The 22,525-nt window shown below is 37.0% G+C and overlaps 1 protein-coding gene across 1 annotated transcript in view; it reads left to right on the forward strand.

Annotated features, from left to right (window-relative positions):
- MYO3B (myosin IIIB) overlaps nucleotides 1-22,525 on the forward strand; it is a gene marked incomplete at both ends in the record, with an annotated part of 214,491 nt that overhangs the window by 13,409 nt on the left and 178,557 nt on the right. Inside the window, 4 exons of the mRNA XM_082483458.1 lie at nucleotides 15,378-15,561; nucleotides 17,065-17,199; nucleotides 20,562-20,666; nucleotides 20,929-21,028. Of these exons, the coding sequence (XP_082339584.1) occupies nucleotides 15,378-15,561; nucleotides 17,065-17,199; nucleotides 20,562-20,666; nucleotides 20,929-21,028 (524 nt within the window). The remainder of the gene's footprint in view (nucleotides 1-15,377; nucleotides 15,562-17,064; nucleotides 17,200-20,561; nucleotides 20,667-20,928; nucleotides 21,029-22,525) is intronic.

The raw sequence follows: 22,525 nt of genomic DNA on the forward strand, positions 1-22,525 counted from the left end.
TGTATCTTCATCTGTTTTCCTTTAAGCAGGTGAAATATTAGCCATGAGAAGAATGGACCTGGCTTATTTGTTAATAGGACCGTTGAATCTCTGCAACAAGGCAGACTCAAGGTCTGGCCAGGAGATCAAGTCCATGGGTTAGAGGCATGGCTGTAGGATAGCTCAGGCAGGGACCAAGGCTGATGGGCTCAGGTTAAATGCAGCTCCCAATAGAAGCAGATGCCCTGACATATCAAACTTTTGCAAAATTTTGTAACCCATGATCCTGTTCATGTCTCTTTGCATGTGCTGGGCATTATTCTGTGCTGGTTCTGGTTCTTGCAGTTGATAAGCAGTTTTACATGCTGATTTTGCTTGAGTCAGAGCTCACATGCCTGTCTGCTGCAGGTCTGTTTCTCCTAATATTTTGGGTTCCTGAACACCTTTGTTATGTCAGAGTACAGCCCACTCAAGATAAGAGTCATTCTGACATAGATGACTTCAGTTCCTGACACAATCTAATTGTCTTGTCAAGGACTAATTGTGGATTTTGTGGTAGTTTCCTTTTGAGTGATTGTGATAAGATCTTTCATCAGAGACTTATTTAACTCATAAACTTGCGTGATTGTCTCTTCATCTTTTGACAGTCACATTTTTAAAATGTTTTCTTTGTACACATAGAGAAAACCAAACCTCTAATGGATTTAATTTTTATATGGAATACCATATTCATTCTGGTTTTGTGACATTACACTGTACTTCCTTTCTACATCTGTATTAGCAAATACATCAACTGCTTCAGAATCTGTCTGTCATCTGACAGTTTTTCTTCCTTTTTCACTGACATCCAGTAGTTGAAGGTACAGAAAGCAGTGTGGTTTACAACTCCTCGTTTTTCTTCCTCATTTTTTGTTCCTGGAGCCCAGGAGGTTGGTGAATAATTTCTGAAATCACTATAGGTCTGAGGTCCTTGAAAGAAAGAGTTATTGTTTAGAGAACAAGTCCAGCAGAACATGACTTTCTCTAACCTGTCCCTGTCAGATGGTTGTTTTTTTTTTTTTTTTTGCCCTTGAAGCTAAGATATATGAATTTGCACTTTCAAAATCACCAGCCTTTTTCTGGCTGACCTTTCTCAGTAGTGATGAGAGGAAAGCAGTGTTCATAGTCTGTAACATTATTTCCTAGGTTTTTCAGTAGTACCTCTGCTTCCGGACTCATGAGAGCAGTGTTTCCCCTGTGTTCTGGACTGAACCAGACAAGGGATCTTGGAAATGCTTTGTTACAGTATCCCTCAAAAACAGGATTGCATGCTAAACCAGTTTCTAATTCCAGCAACATTCATTACTATCACATGCAGCCTCTATTGAAAGACTCAGTTATGAGGCACATGCCTCGATCCCATTTATGTGTCTGCTTAAAGTATCGTTGTTAATTTGCAACATGGCAAATATATAAAAGTCTAAATGTTAACATACAGAGAGGCTTTGTCTCTGAGGTTTGACCATTTTCCAGCTACTGTTATGCTTCACAGTGGACTAACAGATTGTGAAAAGTTGAGCCAAATGTGAATAATCACTGAAGTGTGTTATGGGGCAGGTGAGACTCTCCAAGTCAGGCCTAAAGCCATCAGCTGCTCCAGAAGGTAGCAAGCAATAGTTTGATGGAGGAATAGATTACTCTCTTCTTAGATAAATGACTAGTAGTTTGTGTTTTAGGGGAGCGGACAAAGGTGAATTGCCCCAGAGATGGGGATGGATTATAAAGCAAAAGTAGCATTCCCTTCTGTGGGGGGAATATGAGCTGAAAAAGAGCTGTGAGGTTGTTAGGTAAGAAGACCCTTCAAGGCTGATCTGAGTCTAGATGAATGTAGACTTGTTTCTTTTAATTTCTGTTCTCTTGTGACTTTATAAACCTTAGTAAACTGTCTATTGTCAATGTAGTAAATAAATCCTTTCATTAGCTGTTTACATTGACCTGGTTTGAGTGAGGAATGATATCAATACAGTCAACAGCCATCTAACTTTGAGGAATTTGTGTCCACAGGCTCTTGCAATCCATAGACAGTACTGAACTATTCTCAGACAGCCAGCAGCCCAAAACATTTCTTAGAGGCTGTAAAGGATAGTGGAGTTGCAGAGGCCAATGCACATGCCAATAACTCAGTGCCTAGGAAGAAGAGATATTTCCATTGCTGAAGAGGAATTCTCTCTGGAATGCTAGTGAGAATCCCAAGGATTGCAAAGGAATATAAGGGTAGAGGACGTTAACGCAAATATTACAAATTGGGAAATTAGAGAAAAGTGAGATAATATTTCTAGGGTACGCACAAAATTCTTCCATCCTGATACCTTAGCCCATTCCTATACCATGCTTTCAAGATTCCAGCTGCTGTTAGCTGCTTCCCATATAGTGGTTGCCTTCACTAATGTAAAGGTTGAACAGACTGTTAGGTCAGCATGCCTCTGAGATAACATCCCATTTTTAGAATTAGTTCAGTTTTCATTAGTGAATTAACTGGACATATAAATATTTATGACTATCTCAGATGTCTGATTACAACAGAAAATAAATAATTCATTATAGAAAATTACCTTTGTACAATTGATACCACAAGGATATGAATCAGATATGGCAATTTCCAAAAAAAAGGCAGCACAATATATTATTTTTGCTGAAACACCCTGAAGTGAGGATCTTTCTGGTGCAAGCATTGCTGTTCTAAGCTGGGTAACAAACCTTCCATTGTGTACATAGTAGTGATGTGAGAATGTCTGTTTACAGAAACGTGCATATAATATATTGACAGTTGGGACAATATAAGGAATCTATATACAATATATGAATTCTGTTTGGGAAGTTTCTGTGTGTAAGTCTAATAGACTGGAAGCATCATTTTGAATGGGGGTGTGTTTGCCTTGTCTGTTGTACTTCTGGTTCTGTAGGTTGTTTGAAATAGACTTTGCACCTACCAAAAGCTAACGAAGAGGAAAAAATAAATTTTGGTGAGTGAATGGCATTAAATAAAAGATTGAATACTCTGTGTGACAAGCCAGTTATCCGGCTTTAAACTTGAACTGGAAGGCTGGACTTCAGTGGGAGGTTTTGATCACATAGTGGGTCTGAAGAGGAACCACCTAACAAGGAAGGCTGGAAGATTAAAGGAGAGGGATACTTATCAGCCATTTTAAAGGAAAATCAGCCTCCCTTTCCACAAAAAGGGTGCTTGCTGCAGAGGAATGACTTAGAAAAGAGCAACTGTGTTTCAGAGTAAATAGTGCAAGCTTGGAAGAAGAGATTGAGGACTCCTGGTTATAGTGAGTTAGAAGCTGAAAGAGCTTGAGATGTCAGGAAGCTGAGATAGCAAAGTCTTTAAACAAGATGTTTGTTGTTGTGACTGTTCATATATGTTCCTTGCAATAGCTAAACTAAAGGGCTTTTCAGAACCCCTGTTGTCTGGGCATATATATATTTCACCTCACACATATCTTTAAAAATACCCTTGTTGTGGAGCTCTGAGACAGGGTTTCAAGGCACTGGAGAATGAGCTGCCAGCATACCTCTGTGGCTGGCTGGGTTGGTCCACAAAGTCACGTGTCAGACGAGAAGCCAAAATAAACGTGCTCTGAACCTCAAGGCACACTTATAAACCTAGCAATCCACAGGGTTACCTCTGCACTGTTACCTGGGGACAGCTGATGAGACTTCTGTGAGGGCTATTGCAACAGAATATTGCTGCAATGTTTAGAGAGCTGTAGCTGGGGGATGCCTATGTAGGAGACACTTTCAATACAAGGTATTACTAGTGAAAGGTACTAGTTCATCAAATATGTAAATGGAGAACCTGAAGCATGTATAAAATACAGTTTCTGCAGTACAGGAAGTGAGTTACAGTCAAGAGTATCTCTTGAGTTCTAACTCCTAGGGTAGTATTTGAAATGTAAACTCTCTTTATAATGCTACCTAGTAAAAGGAGCATCTTAAAATAAGACAGTGAAATCCTTACACCACATCACTCATACCCTATAAAGATGTCTTTCTTGAATGGATGATGTCAGTTGCTATTTTGCTCATCATGCTTTTATTCTGCTTCAAGGTTTGCTCTTTTAGTAGGTACTCTGCTTAAACAGAGGTAGGAACTGGGCTTATTTGCAGAGGGTATTCTCAGTGCGGAAAAATGACCCGTTGCTATGTGACATCATAGAACATAATGTCTGTAAGTTAAAGCATTGTTAAAAAAATTGCTGCAAACATAGTGCTGTTAGATCCTGCTTTGTATTGTGTGTACAATGTAATTTACTTACTTTTATGGTGAAAGCCTTAACTGATTTCTCAGTTCAGTGCTGCTTGTGGTGACATACAAGTATATTGTCTATTCTCTGGTTGTTTTTTTTTTTTGTTTGTTGAATGGTATCACAAAATGTTTTCCTATTTCAAGTTCTGAAAGCCCACAGTAGTGAACGCAGAGCTGTTCCATCAGTTGAACAATATGTAAAAGAAAACTGAACAGCTGCTAATGAACTGCTAAGGCTGGTTATTCCAGGTCATAGTTACTGTACCTGGTGCATGGTACAGCATCCTTACTTGTCATGTTTTCTCTTTGTAAATTAACTTCAGCCATCCTCTTAACATTCTTCAGGAGCATCTGCAGCAATCCAAGAGTTAATCTGGGAAAAAAAGGTCAGTTTGTTACTTTGTTCTGGGTTTAAATTCTACTCTGAAAGTTCATGGATGATTTTTTTGTTGTTGTTGTTATTAAATTGTTCTCTCTTCAAGATCACAGTTCTTGGACGCGTTAATCTCCCTCAAATCCCCTGAATCGGTAGGAATTGAAATCGATTAGTGTTTCTCAGTGTGAAATACCTGGCAGGAGCAAGCTGTGAGAATTTTTGCTTGTGTCCATATTGGTGTCTGTTGTTTCTCCTGGGGTACTTGTACCTTTTCTCCCAGTGGGATAGCTGAGTAACTTGGTAATGTGTGTTTTTATTAGTGGACATTAGACCTATATGTAAATTGTGTAGACTTTCAGGCATCTTCCCTTGTGCGATAAAGACAAATCAAATCTTCCTTATTAATGACCATATATCAGAATGTATAGCAAAACGTACCAAGGTCTAAATTACTCTTTGAAGTTACAAAGCCAGACTTTTTACGAGATGAATATCTGAGAGATTGAGTATTGCAGCAATGTATTTTGCTATTCAAGTTAGAATATACAAATGCATAAGTCATGAAGATTAGATAAGTTCCATCTATTATTATATTATACTGTGGAAAGCTATTTTCACTTTTTTTTTTTTTTTTTCCTGAAACTAGCTTCCCATCAGAGTTTGCTAACACATTAATCTTTCTGCTTGCCTTAAATATTAACAAATGGTAAGGTAATGGTAAGGTCTTTTTTGGGTTCAGATCAGCAAAAAACAAAGTTGTTTTTTTTTCCTCTCTGTAGATTAAGGCATTCTTAAATAACAGATACAGGTATAACAGCTCTGAGCACTTTCTATGTGTATCACAGTCTGTCCTTTTCTTTTACCTATCTGTACCCCAAAATCCCTACCTGATTTTCAAGTTCAATAATTAACTGTGAGCAGCAATGGACATTGGCATTGTCCTGCCACTTTTTATCAGTCTTTTCTGCTGTGAAGGTGTCAAGCCAATTGCTTGTGGATTTGCCTTGGTCTTTGTTACTGAACTCAACTTAGATGGTTATAGGCCCAGATAGCATAACCCGCATAATGCATTTATAATTTATTAAACTTAATTCTTTAAAGGTTCTTTTGATAACCGCTCCATGAAGATAGCTGCTGAAGGAAGTTTGAAATTAATGGATTCTATCTCGTATGCCTATTATTATTTTTGAAGCCCGTTAGAGAAGAGAAATTATGCAAATTGGTGTCACGCTAGGCTACTGCACACATGCTGGTAATGCATAACAACTAGCTCACTGATGAAAATACTTCATCTTAAGCAAGAGTCATTGTCAGCACTAAGAGATGTTCTTTGTATCATGGTTAACAGTTTATTATTATTTTTCTCATGGATAAAGGAGAATGTTCTTATTAAAAATCCTCATTAGAATAAAACTGCTGTAAAAGTAATACTGGAGAACTATAGTGATGAATTATGATTGATTACATTATACAATTAAGGTATATTGCGAAACAATAGGAAGATCTCTTCAAAAAATTAAGCAGTTGTTGCTCACTCTCTGTGAATGACTAAGTGGCTTTAATTCTTCAGCTCCTGCATGTAAAAGACTTGATAAATGGATCAGGCTCAGGATCAATTAGTGTCACAATGATCTTTGGTATTAATGAAGTGAAGCTGCTAGGATTGAACCAGTTTATCTGTACCCTTCATGACAGCACCTTAAGCTAACACGCACTGCATTGTCCATCTAGTACAGGGCATGGGAACAAGTATGCAGAACCCACGGTTCTGTGCAGCACTGGCCGATACAAGCGCTCCTGGTGAGGCAGCTATCTTAGTCCTGAAGAATTCCGATATACTTAGCGGGACAAAAATCCAATATAAGATAAGCTGGTTTCAGAAAATAGGTCGCTAATGTAAGTTTGCAGTTATTTTCTTACCAGGTTTATCCTACATCTTGTCTTAGATTTCTTTTTCCTCATCTGTCCACAAAGCATATTAAGCTTTTCTGATTAGACTGCAGTGAAGAGCCTGGTTTTGGTCTAAGGGACATCATTCTGTTATAGCCCTTCATCCTTCCATTTTAACACTAACGCATGCGTTTTGTTTGCCCTGTTAAATTGCTGCCAAAGGAGGCGGAGAAAACCTTCTCAGGTATTGATGTTTTACACATGGGGACTGTAGCTTGTAGTCACTTGATTTGCCACCTGCAGGTTATAACTGAATGGGCTCATGGGTTTATAAACTTCATTTTAGCACTGAGTTCCCAGCCTGAGGTGAAACTGGTGTGTTAGCTGTTAGTCATTTGTAACTGCTTTAATGTATTTTGCTTGTTGGAATTCTATTTAGATGGCTAATATAAATAGCATTTTTGCAATAGAAATGCCACTGATCAGAACTTCCTGTTTGAATTGTTGATCTTAACTGGCTTTCAGATATTTGGATCTGGTCGTGGGTAATCATTTCTGCTTAATATTTATTGTGTCTTTCTGGTTTTCGTTGCTACGTTTATAATGTAATAATTGTGAACTATATAATGGTAACTGACTAGGTACATAATTTTATTCAACATTTGGTCCTCGGAGTTGTAGCTATGGAACTGATTAATTGGCGGTCAGACAAATAAATGTATTGTAGTTCCTCATAAGTGATCAGGGGCTTTATTTTCAGTGGTACTTGGAACTTCACTAGAAGTTTCTGTTGATTTCTATATTAGTAGCAAGGTACCCTTTGCCTTGCAGGGTAAGGCAGCTCTGCAAAAATACTTGGTTTACCATGTGCAGGAAGATATTTTTTGCACTAATTTGAATCTCAGCAAAGCATTCACTCTTTTCATCACTGACTACAATTTGGTCAGTTGGTCCCAGCTTACATTATAGGTTTTCTTAAATACACAGTATCTCCCAGAAAACTTGGAAGTGTTATTTTTCCATTAATAATACATTTAGCTAATTTTGCAAAAACAAAAGAAAAATATATTTCTTGCATGTTAGTAAGAAGTGCAGGTTTGCTTTACTAGTCATATCTGACAATTATGCAATCTTTATATGTCTTGGCTTGACCATTTTTTTGCTTAACTTCCAATGTCTAGACTGATCTCAGGATATTTTTGCTGAACCTTAGTGAAACAGTCTTTTGGTGTTTTGTGAAAAAATCCTTTCTCACAGAAGATTGCATCCAGATTTGACAGAGAAGTAGAAATGCTCCAAATAAATACGTTCCTACAGTTCTTATAAAAGCCTCTGTCAGGCTAGAGGAAAGCACCATAAGCAGTGTCCCCTCTGAGAGGGATACAGGTTGATTTTTGTCCGTGATACATTCTGCTTTGGTTGTTCCACCCATGTGCTAACAATTCCCCCTTAGCTACAGCAGATACTGTTTTTTGCAGGTATTAGAAGAATGAATGAATGATAATTATGATGAAGGTAGGAAATTAAAAAGGTGCAGATTTATGAAATTCATTAGTTTCACTGCTTATGAAACAGCTTGCTTTGTGGCTTTCTAAGTTTTGTGAATTACTGTTTACAAATCTTTTCACTCTAGTCTCATTTCAGCTTTTGTGCATATCCGATTAGAGAAGTTCAGCTATGGTAGACCAGAATAAAGCGTATTGTATCTATGAAATCCTATGAAAATGAGTAGGATTGAATGATTCTAAGAGAAATAAATTTGATTGCTAGTATAACACCATTGACATCAATGAAGATTAGATAGAAGGATCAAAGCACCAAGAAACTTTCTAAAGTACTAGTTATCATTTTTATTAAAAAAGATAGAGTGGCTTGAGTTCAAACTCATCCTTAAGACCTTCCTACTCTAGAAAATCCCAGTGGTTGCTTGTTCTGTTCTTGATTATGCAGTAGATTGAGGCAGTGTTTAATTAAACTTAAAGTGCATGACCCCGTTCTGTGCATGCTAAGCAGATCTCTTTAAGGCTAATATTACACTGTTTGCAGCTCCCATTCAACTAGAAAATAGCTTGAGGTGAAGCAAACCGGTATGACTGTTGTAGACAGCAGATGACACGATGCCATGGGTCTGTGGTAATAGAGAAGCAACTTCAGAATGAATTCCTGGGAAGCAGAAGAAACCTGATTTTTGAGGGAGCTGCAATTATGAAGGACCCAAGATGCCAGCAGCACTACCTGGACACCGTGGAAGATGGAAGTTTATCAGAAGTGTTGTGACACTTGCTTGGGAACTGTAGGATGAGGTGCTGAATAGTTCTGGAGTAAAATAACTTCTTTGTGACCCGTCAGCAGAGTCAACAGTGCCTCCTGATCTGACAAAGGCCTTCAGGAAAGACTGTAAATGCAATACCGAGTAAGAGGAGCATTAGATTTGCAGGGGATCTGGTCAGGGGCCAAGCTGTACTTTACCTTTGCCTACATGCATCCTAGATTTCTTTGTTTATGAAACTGGCTGATAATGAGGATGTATCAGCCCACCCAGTGTAGTCGTCTTTTGTGTTTGATTTATGTGAACAATACAGAAAAAATCAATCATTATTGGACAAGGGTTAATGCTTTACTCATAAATATGGCGGTGCAATAAGAATTTACGTATAAAAATTTGTAATGCAAGAGATTATGATGCAATGAATCTAAATGAAAAAATGCAACTGGATTGTCTGGACTAGGCACATACGTCTTTCCTACCATGCATTTTCCAGGATATTAATGGAGTGTTTTCTGCTTTAGACTCCAACGTTTGATCCAAGAATTTGTATTAAAATGATAATTTTACAAATGCTTGTGGTTCAGAACTGGTTTAGGAGGGGTGGTGTGAAATTTTCACTGTTTGACTAAAGTCCTCAAAAATCAGGTTGTTTTTTTTTTTCTCTTTAGAGAAGGAGGTCACATTTAGATTTCTCAGCTATGATGTCAGTAGCTGTTTTATGGGCAGTTTATTATAGTTGATCCTAGGAATGGGGTTGTGTTTCATGCTGTCATGAACTGGAAGCACAGACAAGACATAGAGCAAACATTCACAATGACTGCCTCAGAACTAGCGTCCAAACACAATCCATTCCCACTGGTCATCTCTCCATTCTGGCTCTGTGGCTGATAATACAAGTCTAAAAGCTTAGATTATCTAGTCCATCCATATAAAGGAAGCAGAAGAAAGTAACAAAGATATTCCTGAATTTAGAGGACTTCATGTAGAGAAAGAGAGAGTGTATGTAAGCACAATTAGTAAAAAATTAAAAAACTTTAAGTTGGAGTACATGGAAAGGGAGAACATGTTTCCCAGTTACATTCTCTCCATCTTGAATACCCACAGAGTCAGGTTCATGGTTTGTATATTCAACAGAGACTTGTTTGGTGAACTGAATTTAGCAGGATTGTTTTCAGGGATCTACCTTTCATCTATGAGTAATAGCAGTTCTATTCCTGACTGTCCTATTTTTCCCTTATGTTGGCCTAGTGAAACAATGTGATCAGTTACAGCATGGTTCTTTTTGTTTGTAAGGTATATAGCATCAATAACAGCTTTTGAACATACTTTTATCCTTCTCCTTCATCTCATTCCATCTCTGACCTTTGTCCCAGAAAGAACTACACACATTGCATTCTGCGGTCTCTTTTTCTGAGACCAATTGAGAACATCTATAGGATGGGGTGTTGATGGATTCTTTGGTATGCTTCATTTCAGTATATTGACATCCTCTTTGTTTTAACCTAGCCAGTGAGAAACAGCAGGAGGAGACTAGCAGGGGAAGCTGTTCTGACTATTGATTTTCTTGTGCCTTTCAGAGGTTCATTAATTCCTCTAACAATTGCTTCTTAGGTAGCTGGCTGGGTGTGACCACTGCTAGCCAGCAGAATAGGGGCTGTCATGGCTGAGTGAAGCCATAGCTGGTAATGTGAACTTTGCCTTCTGAATTCTTGTATCTATGAGTCATTCATTTAGAATGGAAGCAATATTGAGCTCCCTACGAATAATGAAATTTTGAATATGGCATTCTTATTCTTCCACAGTACGTGTGGAATATATGCCAGAGGAGTATGAGCCAACTGTTTCACAAGAGAGACAAGGGGGGTTAGACAAACAGAACATTGCAAAAATTAGCCCTGTGCATGAATTGTTCATATGGAAACAGTATGTTCAATTTTGTTTCACTCGTATTGACTGGTATTGCTATTATGTCCCTACCACCTATATTAGAATTCAAAACTGTCTGTACTGTATACCATGACTGTTAGAAAGCACCAGGCTGGAGTGAGGCTCTTGCTAATTTCAAAACCTCTAGGGATGTCCCATTTTACTGTGAGCTAGAAAAAGGTGCATGTTGGAAGGCAATAGGCAAAGCACTGTTGTGTAGAAGTTGAGTAAGGCAGTACTGCAAATAGAACAGTAACTGTAAAGCTATTTCTGGCACTGTTTTTCTGGCTTGTGAGTCCCTCTTGTCTCTCTAATTTCTGAGAAAGATAGTTGTGATAATAAATTTATAAGAAAAAGTTGCTGATTTTATTCCAGAAGTGGTTATATAATAATAATAACAACATAAAAACTTTATGTAGTTATTCTATCTAGGGTTTAGGGGTTTTGTTTTCTTTTCACAACATAGGTGAAGATCACAGTAGAACTTCTGGAACACCATATAATTTTCCAGATGGCTATTTTGGGGATGTTTAGAGCCATTGAATGCAATTGGAAGACTGTAGTTCACAGGGGGGAAAATTACTTGTACACTGTCCGTAACCTATATTTCTTTTACATAATGTTCTATATAAACAATACTTGTAGTCTGTTTGTGCTAGGCATACCGTTAAGGGATGATAATGTACAATCATTGATTTTCACGTCGCTCTTACAGAGCAATATTTTCTTTAAATGTAGATAAATGTTATTTGCACATTTGCCTGACTGCCATCTAAGTTAGTCTGTCATGCCTGGGTTGACTTAATTTGTTCTGACTGCTTAAAGATTTTCAAAATAGAAAAATGCAGGTGTTATGAGGAAAGCCATGAAATTTACTTTATTGATGGAGAATATATCTTTTCATGGATAAATGAAAGAACCCCTGTCAATGGCTGAAGCCTATTAATAATTTTTTGTCTTACCCTATTGTTTGTCGTGGTTGGTCAGCTGTTACAAGATTTATTTTAAGTTAGTGTATAATCCCCGCTTTAAAAAAAAAAATCGTGCTATTTGCCCCTACTTCAGCCTGAGAGTGTTTGACTGGATTCCATCAAATTGTCTTTACTTTTGCTTTGCATTCTGTCTCTTCCCAAGTATGCAAAACAGGGTTTGGTAGAGTGCTGCGCGCTTGTTGGTAGCATGTAGTCATTCCTCAAATAGCCTAAGAGTGTGCAGTCCCAAATAGCTTTGTGAAAGATGTTCCCTATCCAGTAGAGTTAACTGCCAAAGTGTAATTTTTTGGCATCTGGCGTGGGGTATTTTGCTTGCCTGTGTGGAACAGATTTAACCACTGAGAAGTTTTCTCCAGCTGGTGGCAGAAATCATGAAATGCTTGTAGTCAGTAGGTCTCTAATAGGTTGAGGCTCCCTCTGGGGATCGGCATTGCTAAGTTTTTCACAGCTAGAAGCCACTCTCTGTACATCATTTGAAAGCCCAGAGCGGTGTGAGGCCTGATGTGGGGGTAGTGAAAGGAGAAAATTCTTCCTAAAGAAATTTCAGCTTTTTAGCGTTAAGGTCTTCTGGACATGGGGTTGTTGTGAAAGTGGTTGCATTCATATGTTAACTTTTCACTGTAGTAATAAAAAGTAAATGACAGCCCTTGCTAAACCAAGGTTATTCTATTTTCTGAAGGTCAGTAAATCAAGAAATAGAAAAAGAAAAGCACAAATTCACTTTACAACTTTTTCCTTTAATGTTTACATTTTGTGTTTAGAAAAACAATCCAGATTTTACAATATTGAAGATAATAGCAGATACTTTTCTTTTGCTTTTTTGTACTGTGAAACATTCACTACTATCATAGGAATGTCATAAGTTTTACTTGTTGTGTGCTATGGGCACTTTCACTGATGTATTGCTTGAGTTCAAGAGGAGGCTGTGTTATTTTAAGTAGAAGATGCTTATGGTACATATTTGGCAAATCTGATTTTATGTAACTCATAAACATGCTACCTGTAAATGCTGCTTTGTTATCACGATGCATGGAAGTACTCACTCACTAAAATTTTTCTTCAGTCCTCCACCAGGACTCCACCTGTAACAATTGTGCATTAGCCTTTATTTTGTGCATGTTGTCTTCTGGTATAAAGAAATGTTAATGTATTTTGAAAATTTGGAGATACCGTTTTAGTGGTTACTTATTAATCAGAACAAAAGCAGGCAATGAAACATATTTATCCACAACAGCTGCTTGCAGGGAGGCATCATAATAAATATTACATTGGTACAAAGAGTGGCATGCATCATTTTCTGTGTGATAGGGTAGTTGTTATAGTGACAGTGAAATAAATATGTCTCTTTTTTTCTTCTTTTTTTTTCTTTTTTTTTGTGTAAGGTTGCATCAGAGCTTGCAGTCTGTTCTTTTGTTTCTTTGCACATGGATGTCTGTACCATTTCTCCTAAAGCATCAAAGTCACACATGTTCAATATGTTTTTTTTAACCTGAGATGCAACTGTTCCAACTTATGTTTGTATTCACCACCACCTCCCACCCTGCAAGCAAGCTTTGCTCTCAAGGTTGGCTTATCAGGAGCTACATGTCTGTGGCTGCTGTCTTCAGTGCATGTAGTACAGTCTGTTCACTGATTTCAGAGAAGTCTTTCACGTGACCTGTTTCTCTGTTGAGGTGCTAACTGTATGTGTTCAGAATACAGTTCTTTATTTGCAACATGCTGTATTGGATCCCTGTAGTGAGAAGCTGTCCTAATAACTTACCTTATTGACCCCACAGCAGATAACATGACATTGACTCCAGCTTTTCTCTTCCTTCTCTTCTTCTTTTTCCTTCTTTTCTTTACCTTTGTTGGTGAAGAGACCAAAGCAATTTGATATCGTATTTGGTACCATCTTTGATGCAAATACAGTTTTAACCAAGGAGGGAAATAGAGGTTTTCTCTAAATGTGCCTGACATTGTTTAAAAAAGGATTATACTTCTTCTAACCTGACTTTGGTAACAGCGATGTTTTGTGCCTGCTGTATGGTAAATTACTTCAACAGCATGTAAACATTTTGTCTTGGGGTCTAAAGGAATTAAAAAATTTCTTCTGGAAAGGAACAAAGCACGTAAATGAGTTGGTACGCAGGCTTCCATTTTGAATATTGCTATACACATCTGTACCACATGTGAATTCGCACACAGGTTTTCTTCTCTATCATGAACAGAAAGGACAATTATTTCTTTAATTAGATTGAAGAGCTGCTGCTTCATTCCTTATTAACTTATCAGTTTCCCTAGCCAGGCTCACATTTCTTTCTGACTAAATTTCTCATGCCAGATAGTTGTCACTGATGCTGGAAATAGCGAAGAGGTAAATAAGACAGCAGGTTTTTGAAATTACTTCAAGCACGTTTGCAGATATCAGACATGCTTAGAAAGAAATTACTCAGACCTTAAAATGCAAGTGTATGTTTGAGGTGCTAGTTGATCTATGTCCAAAAATTGAGAGCTTTTGCAGTCAGCTGTGGTGGTGTCTTCAATTGCTTTTGTCAAGATCACTCTCTTAGTTTTCTCCTTCAGTTTGTTCATGGATCTCAGACTTTACATCTCCTAGTTAAGTGTACAGATAGCTGGAGTGGTCTACCTACTGACAGCCACCAAATGGGCAAATAATACTCGCTCTTAGAGAGACCATAAACCAGTCAGCTTCCCTAATGATGAGTTAGATAAGAAGGTTAAGTTAATCTCCTCTTAAACTTTATCTTTCCTTTCTCTAATTCCAGTTCAGGGGCAAGATCTGGGTTCTCACCAGATCTTGAAATGAAATCCTAAAATAGTATTGTCATTTTCCTCATCACCAGAACTTGCCATCTGTGTAATTCCAAGGGTGGGAAGGAGCCCTTTGCTTAGGCTGCAGTGATCCATACATCACTCAGGAGTGCATGGGGAAACGACTCCCCTGATGGGTAGATCTGAAAGTGGAGATGCAGTCAGCCAGTGTAGCTGACCATAACACACTGTGACTGGAATACAGAGATAGCGACAAGTGCAATTGTTGAGAAACGTCTCCAGTGATGAACGTCACACCAGTGGTGTATCTGTTGCCTAGTATCAAGTTGGTTTGTATTTTATGATACCAGCCAGCCCAGTCTTAACTTTTATTAAACTAGTTATACACGGCCCTGTTATAGATATATTAGATGTGATGAAGTGTTATACCTACTGAATGCCTGTCTGGCAATTATCCAGGGAGCATTAGACAAAAATATGTTAAAAGCATGACATGGCTTTTTGATGCACAAGAAATAGGGCCTCATTTCATGAGCTGTGTTAAACCAATTGTGTAAAATGTCCATTAAAAAAGCGTGCAGTAGAGGGAGGGATCAGACTTTGTCAGAACTTTTTAAAATGTGTTCAGAATGATGCAGTGTATTGGGCAATGTTTGAAGCAAATAATATTTACAGCAAAGTGTAGAGAAGCGTTCCCCAATGTTTTCTTTCCATTCCTTCATTTAGTGATCTTATCTTTCTGTCTGGTTTTCATTTGTGATTCTATCTGTATTTCTTCTCAAATTAGGCCAATATTTTATTTTCTTATCATAAGACACCTGCTTTAGTACAGAGTTACTTAGGGCTTCCCACTGTATGTGTGTCTGCTTTGTTTTCCAGGAAGCCATTGTATGGATTGTTTCAATATAATTCCAGTATGATTGGACTAGAATCATTAGCCGATCCCTCAGATACCTGGGAAATTATAGAGACTATTGGGAAAGGCACTTACGGTAAAGTCTATAAGGTTGCCAATAAGAAAGATGGGAGCCTGGCAGCAGTAAAGATTCTGGATCCTATCAGTGTAAGTAAAAAATATTAAACTGTAACTTCGTTGTTAATTTCAAAGAATTCTCAGAGTTGAAATGTAAATCAAATGTGTATTGAAAGCGTCCTGAAGGGAACAATTTTGCAGAATGCATCGACAGGAGGAGTTTGGTACCAGCCCCTGAAAGCTGCAACTTACAATTTTGTCATCTTGTATGTTATTTTAAGACAGCATTTGCCTAGTTTCTTTTTTAGGTCTATGTAATTCTTCTGATACAAATTTAGATATCTGTGCTTGGAGCATGCAAATTAAAAGAAGGCACAGAGGCATTCCTCTTAGGGGCCTGCTATAGCAGGGAAAATATAAAATGCTGTATTTTATTCTGTGTACCCCCTAAAAGAATTACTTTTCCCGTCACAGAAGTACTGTGAACTTTAGGATATTTTATAGTTATCTTTTATAAGTAGCTACTTACAAAAGTGGATTACTGCAAGCCAACAGTAAAGATCAAAACAAAAGAAGAGCACAGCAGAAATTCTCAGAGGTAGTTCTGTGCCAGCTCCAGTTTTAGTGGGTATTAAATGCCTAGCTTCCCTTGGGAAATGAGGCCCTAGTTTTCAATGGAAGATTTAATTGGCAGCTGCTCAGGTTGAATCAAGCTGGAGTTTGATCATGACAGTTGGGCTAAAATATTGACTAAAAAAGGATGTTTCTGTCATCCACTACTGAAATTCATCTTGGTTTTCTCTTGTATAAATCTGAAGAAGGTAATAAATAAGATTATATGCTTTTTAGCAAAATGAAAAAAAAAAAGGAAAATGCATGTAAGAGCTTAAATTTTCTAATAGTCACAGTCTGTGCAAAAACAAGGAAAGATTCCATGCTTACGTACTGTTCTGAGTTGTGGCCTGTGTGCTGATATTACACAGTATTTTGTAATTGTCACAGAATTCTTTCATTAACAAATGTTTAGTAACATTTGCTTATTTCATGGGTTTTGTTTTGTCTCTGTTTAATTGTTTCTGGTATATGTCTTTTCCTCATAAGCATGTCTTTGTTTTTACTAATGTCCCCTTTGAGGTTTTGTGAAATTGTTCTCTGTTTAGTCCCATCTGATGACCATAAAAAAAAAAAGAAGTGAATCAAAGGTTCATGTATTTACATTTAGCTTACACAATAAAAAAATATGCGTATGTAAAAATGGGTTAAAAAATAATACATGTGTAAATTTCTTTTTTAGACAACTGAGCAAAGTTAAGTAGAATTTTTACTTTTCTGGTTAAGTATATTATGCACTGAAAGAATCCTTGAGCAACAACTGCTTGCTTTACACAGACTTCATATGTAAAAATAGTGAAAGTGGCATGGTTTGTGGATTAAACTCATGGTATCGTGTGAGTACTTTCAGTGGCATTGAAGTAAAACTATTTAAAAGTACAAACTAAAAAAAATGGTTCTTTTTATCGATGAGAGTTTGTTCTTGCTTTCTAGGGACCTACAGTGTTTATATGTTCTGTGTGTTTCTGGTTTTTTATTTAGGATGTAGATGAAGAAATTGAAGCAGAATATAATATTTTGCAGTTTCTTCCCAATCATCCTAATGTTGTTAGATTTTATGGGATGTTTTACAAAGCAGATCAATATGTGGGAGGACAGCTCTGGCTAGTACTTGAGGTAAAAACATTTTGATAACATTATATCTTAACTAGCAAATGTTGTTTGGTTTCTGGTTTTTATTGCTAGAAGAGTCACAGGCTTTCATGATTCTGTGATTGGGGCCATTAATCAAAGGACTGATGATAGATGAGGTGTAGTAGCCTACTGTTGAAAATCACATCCCAACTTTGTTTAATAGGGAGTGTCCTTGCATTTTTTTTCCTGTTCAAGTTGCTACATTCTGCCTCTAAAGCAAGCAAATCCTTTTGGTAATAATGGTTTGCCTAAAAACAGCTTGATTTTTTTCAAGTTAGAGGAAACATTAGATAAGACAAACTTTTGGAGAGCTCAAGCACTTGAGAGAAATGCAAAAGATGATGAAGTAGTTAACATGGAGGACAGTTGTTGAAAACCTAGCAGCAGAAATGCCTTCTATTAACTCTTCTTGTTTAGTGGCAGGCAGTATTCTTGCAATAAAAAATGTATTTTCGTGGCCTTGTTGTGGTCTTGTTGCCAGTCCACTGACTGCCAAAGGCTGTTGCAAGATGAGGATTTGTTCGAGATGTTTTCTAGGCTTAATGGATACAGAGCTTTGTACAGACTGATGAGCAGTTAGAGTTCAAACATTTCTCTCTAACTAGACCAGGAAAAGTTAGCATTCACTTTTTAATTACTGATCACTTTAGGAATTCCACTCCCTGTTCTTGAATGGTGATTGAAATCAGAATAGGGAATCTTTATTTCCGCTTTAAGTTCTGGAATCCCCAAAATACATCTAACTTCTATGCACTGCAGAATTATGTAGCTTGAGTGAAAACTTTTGGATGTGTTTCACCTTAAATTTCAGTAACTATTTAAAAAGGAGCTTTAGTATTTTTATATTGTTGTTGTTTTTTACTGTATGCCTGCTGGCTTTGAGGTCAGGCTGGGTTTCCCATGTGTTTTCTTTTTTAATACAAGTGTAGCATATCCAACAGATGCATCGCATATGGTAATCCATATAACAAAATTTTGTAAGGCAAAATCATGACATATTCTATGTAACAAAATTGAATGTAGAATTTGAGAGAGTTAGGTGTTTGTATAGACCTTACCAATTAAGTATGTTAATTTCAGGTGGTTTTTCGTGAACAGTATCCAAAGTTTTAAAGAAATTTGGCATTAAAAAAATTGTATTTTCCATATACGGATAAATTTACTAGACAAGGCAAACTATTTCTTGCCTTGGAATTTACATGCAAATTTATATATGCATAGCAGTTACTTTTTATATTATAAATTAATGACACTTTTTCAGTAAAAGGGAATATACAAAGGACTCAGACTTTGATCCCTGAGTCTTTGATGAATTCATTGGATGTGTGACTTCTAAAATTTGTAATAAAAAGGTGGATTTTTTTTTCCTTTAGGCACAATTTTGCCATGTTCACTCACTACGAGCAGGAACTTACTTCGATAAATGTCTAGGATGAGGAATGGTGGCAAAAGTGGACACCTTAAATATTTTTATTGTGATGCAATTTACTACACAACAAATTTTAGAGATAAGCATTTTCTATTTCTCAGATAGATGTAGCACAGACAACTGGAAAGCAAGCTTCCCTACTTTTCCATCTAAATGTGAGTCAGTCCGCTTTTTAAGGTATTGCCATTAGGTACAAAGTGGCAATGAAGTTTACAAATTAATTTCGTCCCAGATCTTTGCTGACTGTCAAGAACAGTGTCACTGACAGCTGCAGTAGTGTTTGTGGCTTATATTTATTTTCAGAGTCAGTCATTCATTTAACATATGCTATCAAACAGCTGTCAGTCTGTATCATTTTTCAGTCACAATCAGCTTGGGTTTTTTTTGAAGTGAGGGCATACTTTTCTATATTTTATTTGCAGGCTGGAGATAAGTTTAGTATGGCCTGTCTCAGTAGAACATTCAGTGCAATAAAAGCAATAAACAAAAATCTTTGACTTAATGGCTTGTCAGCAAATGGTTAAGCATGGAAAGAAAAACATGTACTTTCTCTCCTGAGATGATGAAATTCTCTTGTAAATACATTTGATGATTGATATTGAACTGAATGCTCCTACCCAGTTGATTTTAAAAAAGTATATATAGAATTCCCTACTAATTAATTAAAACGTAAGGTAAAATTCCTGCCGAACTCATCAGTGTTTTCATTGGTGAAATTTTGCTTCAGGAATTTATTTACATAAAGGATGTCTTGTTTATCATGTGATCTAGTCCTTTCCATGAACTAAAACTTTCAGTCTAGTGAATTTTTTTATGCAAGGGGAAGTTAGTAATTAATGAAGGAAAATATCGACATATCACAGAATTTAGTGATTGAACTGTTACACAATCGGTAGAAGTTGTTTGAGAGATGCAAAACTTGAGAGTTTTTAGAAATTCTGTTTTCATACCAGTCTCCTGATTCATGCTGTAGTATTTGAAACTTAATACTGATAATGTAAAATGAACTTGTGTTGAAATGCATGTGATTTCTGTGTGTCAGAAATGTTGGTAAGGGTACTGGCTACAAAAACAGGTCTAGAGGAGAAAATTCAACGGAAGAAAGGCAATCAATTCTCCCATCATTTGTTTGATCAAACAATTGTGAATATTAAAGTAAGAAAAGGACAGAGAAAGATGAGAAAGGAAAGAGGGGAACAGCTGCTTAGAAGGGCATGGACAGTAAACTAATGGTGTGGGTGAAAACATACTTACAAAGATTCTAATTTTACTTTTTCTCCTCCTCTTTTGATGCATGGCAGCCCATTAATGGGAAATGCTTGCAAGAAGCTGCTCTTCTGGATCAGAATGTTTCATCTCAGTTGTTGGCAGCACATGCCATCACATCTGAGTATAGAGATATGGCTTCTGTCCTCTTTACATTGCCTGCCAGCAGGAGCATTGATGGAGCGAAAGTTTAAAATGACTGTAATTTGTTGCCTCCCAGTTATCAAGAGCATTAGTCTTTTCTGTCTGGCCTTTTCTTTGCACAAAAGCAGTTTTTCAAAAAGACAATGCACATGTGAAAATACTCAAATAATGTGAATTGGACTTGTAAATCCTCTTTTAACAACAAAATGCAGTCCTGTTCATAATGTTTTGATTTTTAGTTACATTTTATAAATTACACTTTATACTTCAACTTTCACTTCCCTCTCCCCACCCAGGCTGCTGTGATTTATTATTAGCATTACTGATAAAATATGTTCTAAGGTAGGATGACAACATAAATAATTGCAAGGTAAAAGTGTAGTTGTTCCCGGACTTGTGTTCTAGTGCAGTTTTGCACGGTAGGTTTTCACAGCCTAAACAAGTATATTGAGTAACTGAAGACTTGTCTTGCTTTCTTCCCCTCTCACAACTCCCCCCTTCACAGCTGTGCAATGGAGGTTCTGTCACAGAGCTTGTCAAAGGCCTGCTGAAGTGTGGCCAACGGTTGGATGAAGCTATAATCTCATACATCTTATATGGTGCTCTCTTGGTAAGGATGTTCATTGGGCTTGTAATGACAGCAGAGGGTGCAATTTACTCATCTCATACATACATTTTCCAGTAATAAAGTATGGTAATGTTGACAATATTATGCGGGCTATTATAGCAGCAGGGGTTGTATCAAGCATGTAATCCGGTGGACAGATGTTTCTATAGAGTATGTGCAGATTGTCTTCATTACATTCCCTAATAGTAGGGTAATTGTTTTTAAATAAGGGAGTAAACTTATTTTTGTTACTGCTGGTATATAGGGCCTTCAGCATTTACACAATAACCGGATCATTCATCGTGATGTGAAAGGGAACAACATTCTCCTGACAACAGAAGGTGGAGTCAAGCTCGTTGACTTTGGTAATGACCACTTCACATTTGTTTTCCTGATACATGCAGTTTCGCCAAAGGCATCTGTTTACTTTCCCCTGGGAAGGCAGAATGCCATAGTGAGAGACTTTTTCAGAAGGATACTCAGAGTTATTTTAAGAAGCAAAAACCTGATACAGGAAGAATAACAATTCTGACAGAAAAATCAGTAGAAGACTTTCAACTTAAAAGCTTAATTGTAATTTAATAATTAAAAATAGTTCTGAAGGTACCATTTTATTTACAAAGCTCTTTTGCATTTCACAAGGAATGTCAGTTTCAGGGCAGTTGTCCTCCTAATTTAAATTCAGATGTTCTATCTTTTGCATATGAAAAGGAAACATTCTTCTCTCTGAAATGGCTTTTGCTAGCCTTAAGCATATTTTTTCCCTCTGAGCAGAAGGTAAAATTGTCCCTTGGGTCCAAAACCCAACATCCATTTAATTTGTGATTATTGCTGTTAGATTTGAGCATTGCCAGTCTGGAAACATCATAAGAAACAGGAGAGAGAGGTAGAGGGACAGATAGGTAGATAGAAAGGGATATGGCAATAGAATTTAACACAATTCAGCAAATTTTTTCCCTTTAAATGTGCGCTTAGAAAAATAAGGAAATGCTGTAGTCCCTCAGATATATATGCAGTGGAATGGACAATTTTATTAAAGATATCAAAACCAGGTTATTAGTAATATGGTTTATTAATGAAGCCATATAATGCATAAGGTAGTCATTATTGAGAATAGTATTGTGTGAATAAGAAATAGTTGCTTAGCAGTGCATGAAGGTAAAGACAAATGTTCACAAAATGAGTAGTATAAAATGGTGTGCCAAAAAGTCCAGCAAATAGTAATAATTTTTTTAAAAAAATCCAAAAATATTAAATTTATGCGGTAGAAAAAATGCTGATGTTGTCATGGTATTATAAATTTAACATAAAAATCTTTTGAAGACGCTAAAATAAGTTGTGAAATAGGAGACTCTTTAGTATCTTCTAGGGACAGAAATTCATGTTGTTGAATGGTAAAGGCAACAATTAAAATAGTGCTGGGAGAAACGTATGGCCTGAAGAAAAACTTGGAGTGAGTCCCTGACCTAGTACAAGGGAGGAAGATCCCTTCTCATTTGGGGAAATCTTGGCAGTATGATCTTTGTTTGTAACTACTCTATTCTGGGAAAAGCTGGCAAAAGCAAAACATTTTTATCAGATGTATCAAAGGCCTTAGCTGCAGTGGAATCTCAGTTTGGAGCTCTGGCCTCCAAAGGCTGCAATGACTTTCTGTGTGCTGAAACTCCAAGTGGCACATTCAAGGAAGCTGAGAATCCCAACCTTCCTGGTGTCCCATGTGTCTCTGATTCTACGTTTAGGTTTTAGTTTTTTTTTTTCTACTTTTTGTGACAACAGTAATACTAGAAAATTACAACAAATATGACTACCTCAGAAAAAGATGTGAGTTAAATCTTGAGTGTTAACACTTAATGGTCAGGAAA

The sequence above is a fragment of the Vanellus vanellus genome (assembly GCF_965231255.1).
Source record: "Vanellus vanellus genome assembly, chromosome: 5".
In the NCBI taxonomy this organism is placed as follows: domain Eukaryota; kingdom Metazoa; phylum Chordata; class Aves; order Charadriiformes; family Charadriidae; genus Vanellus; species Vanellus vanellus.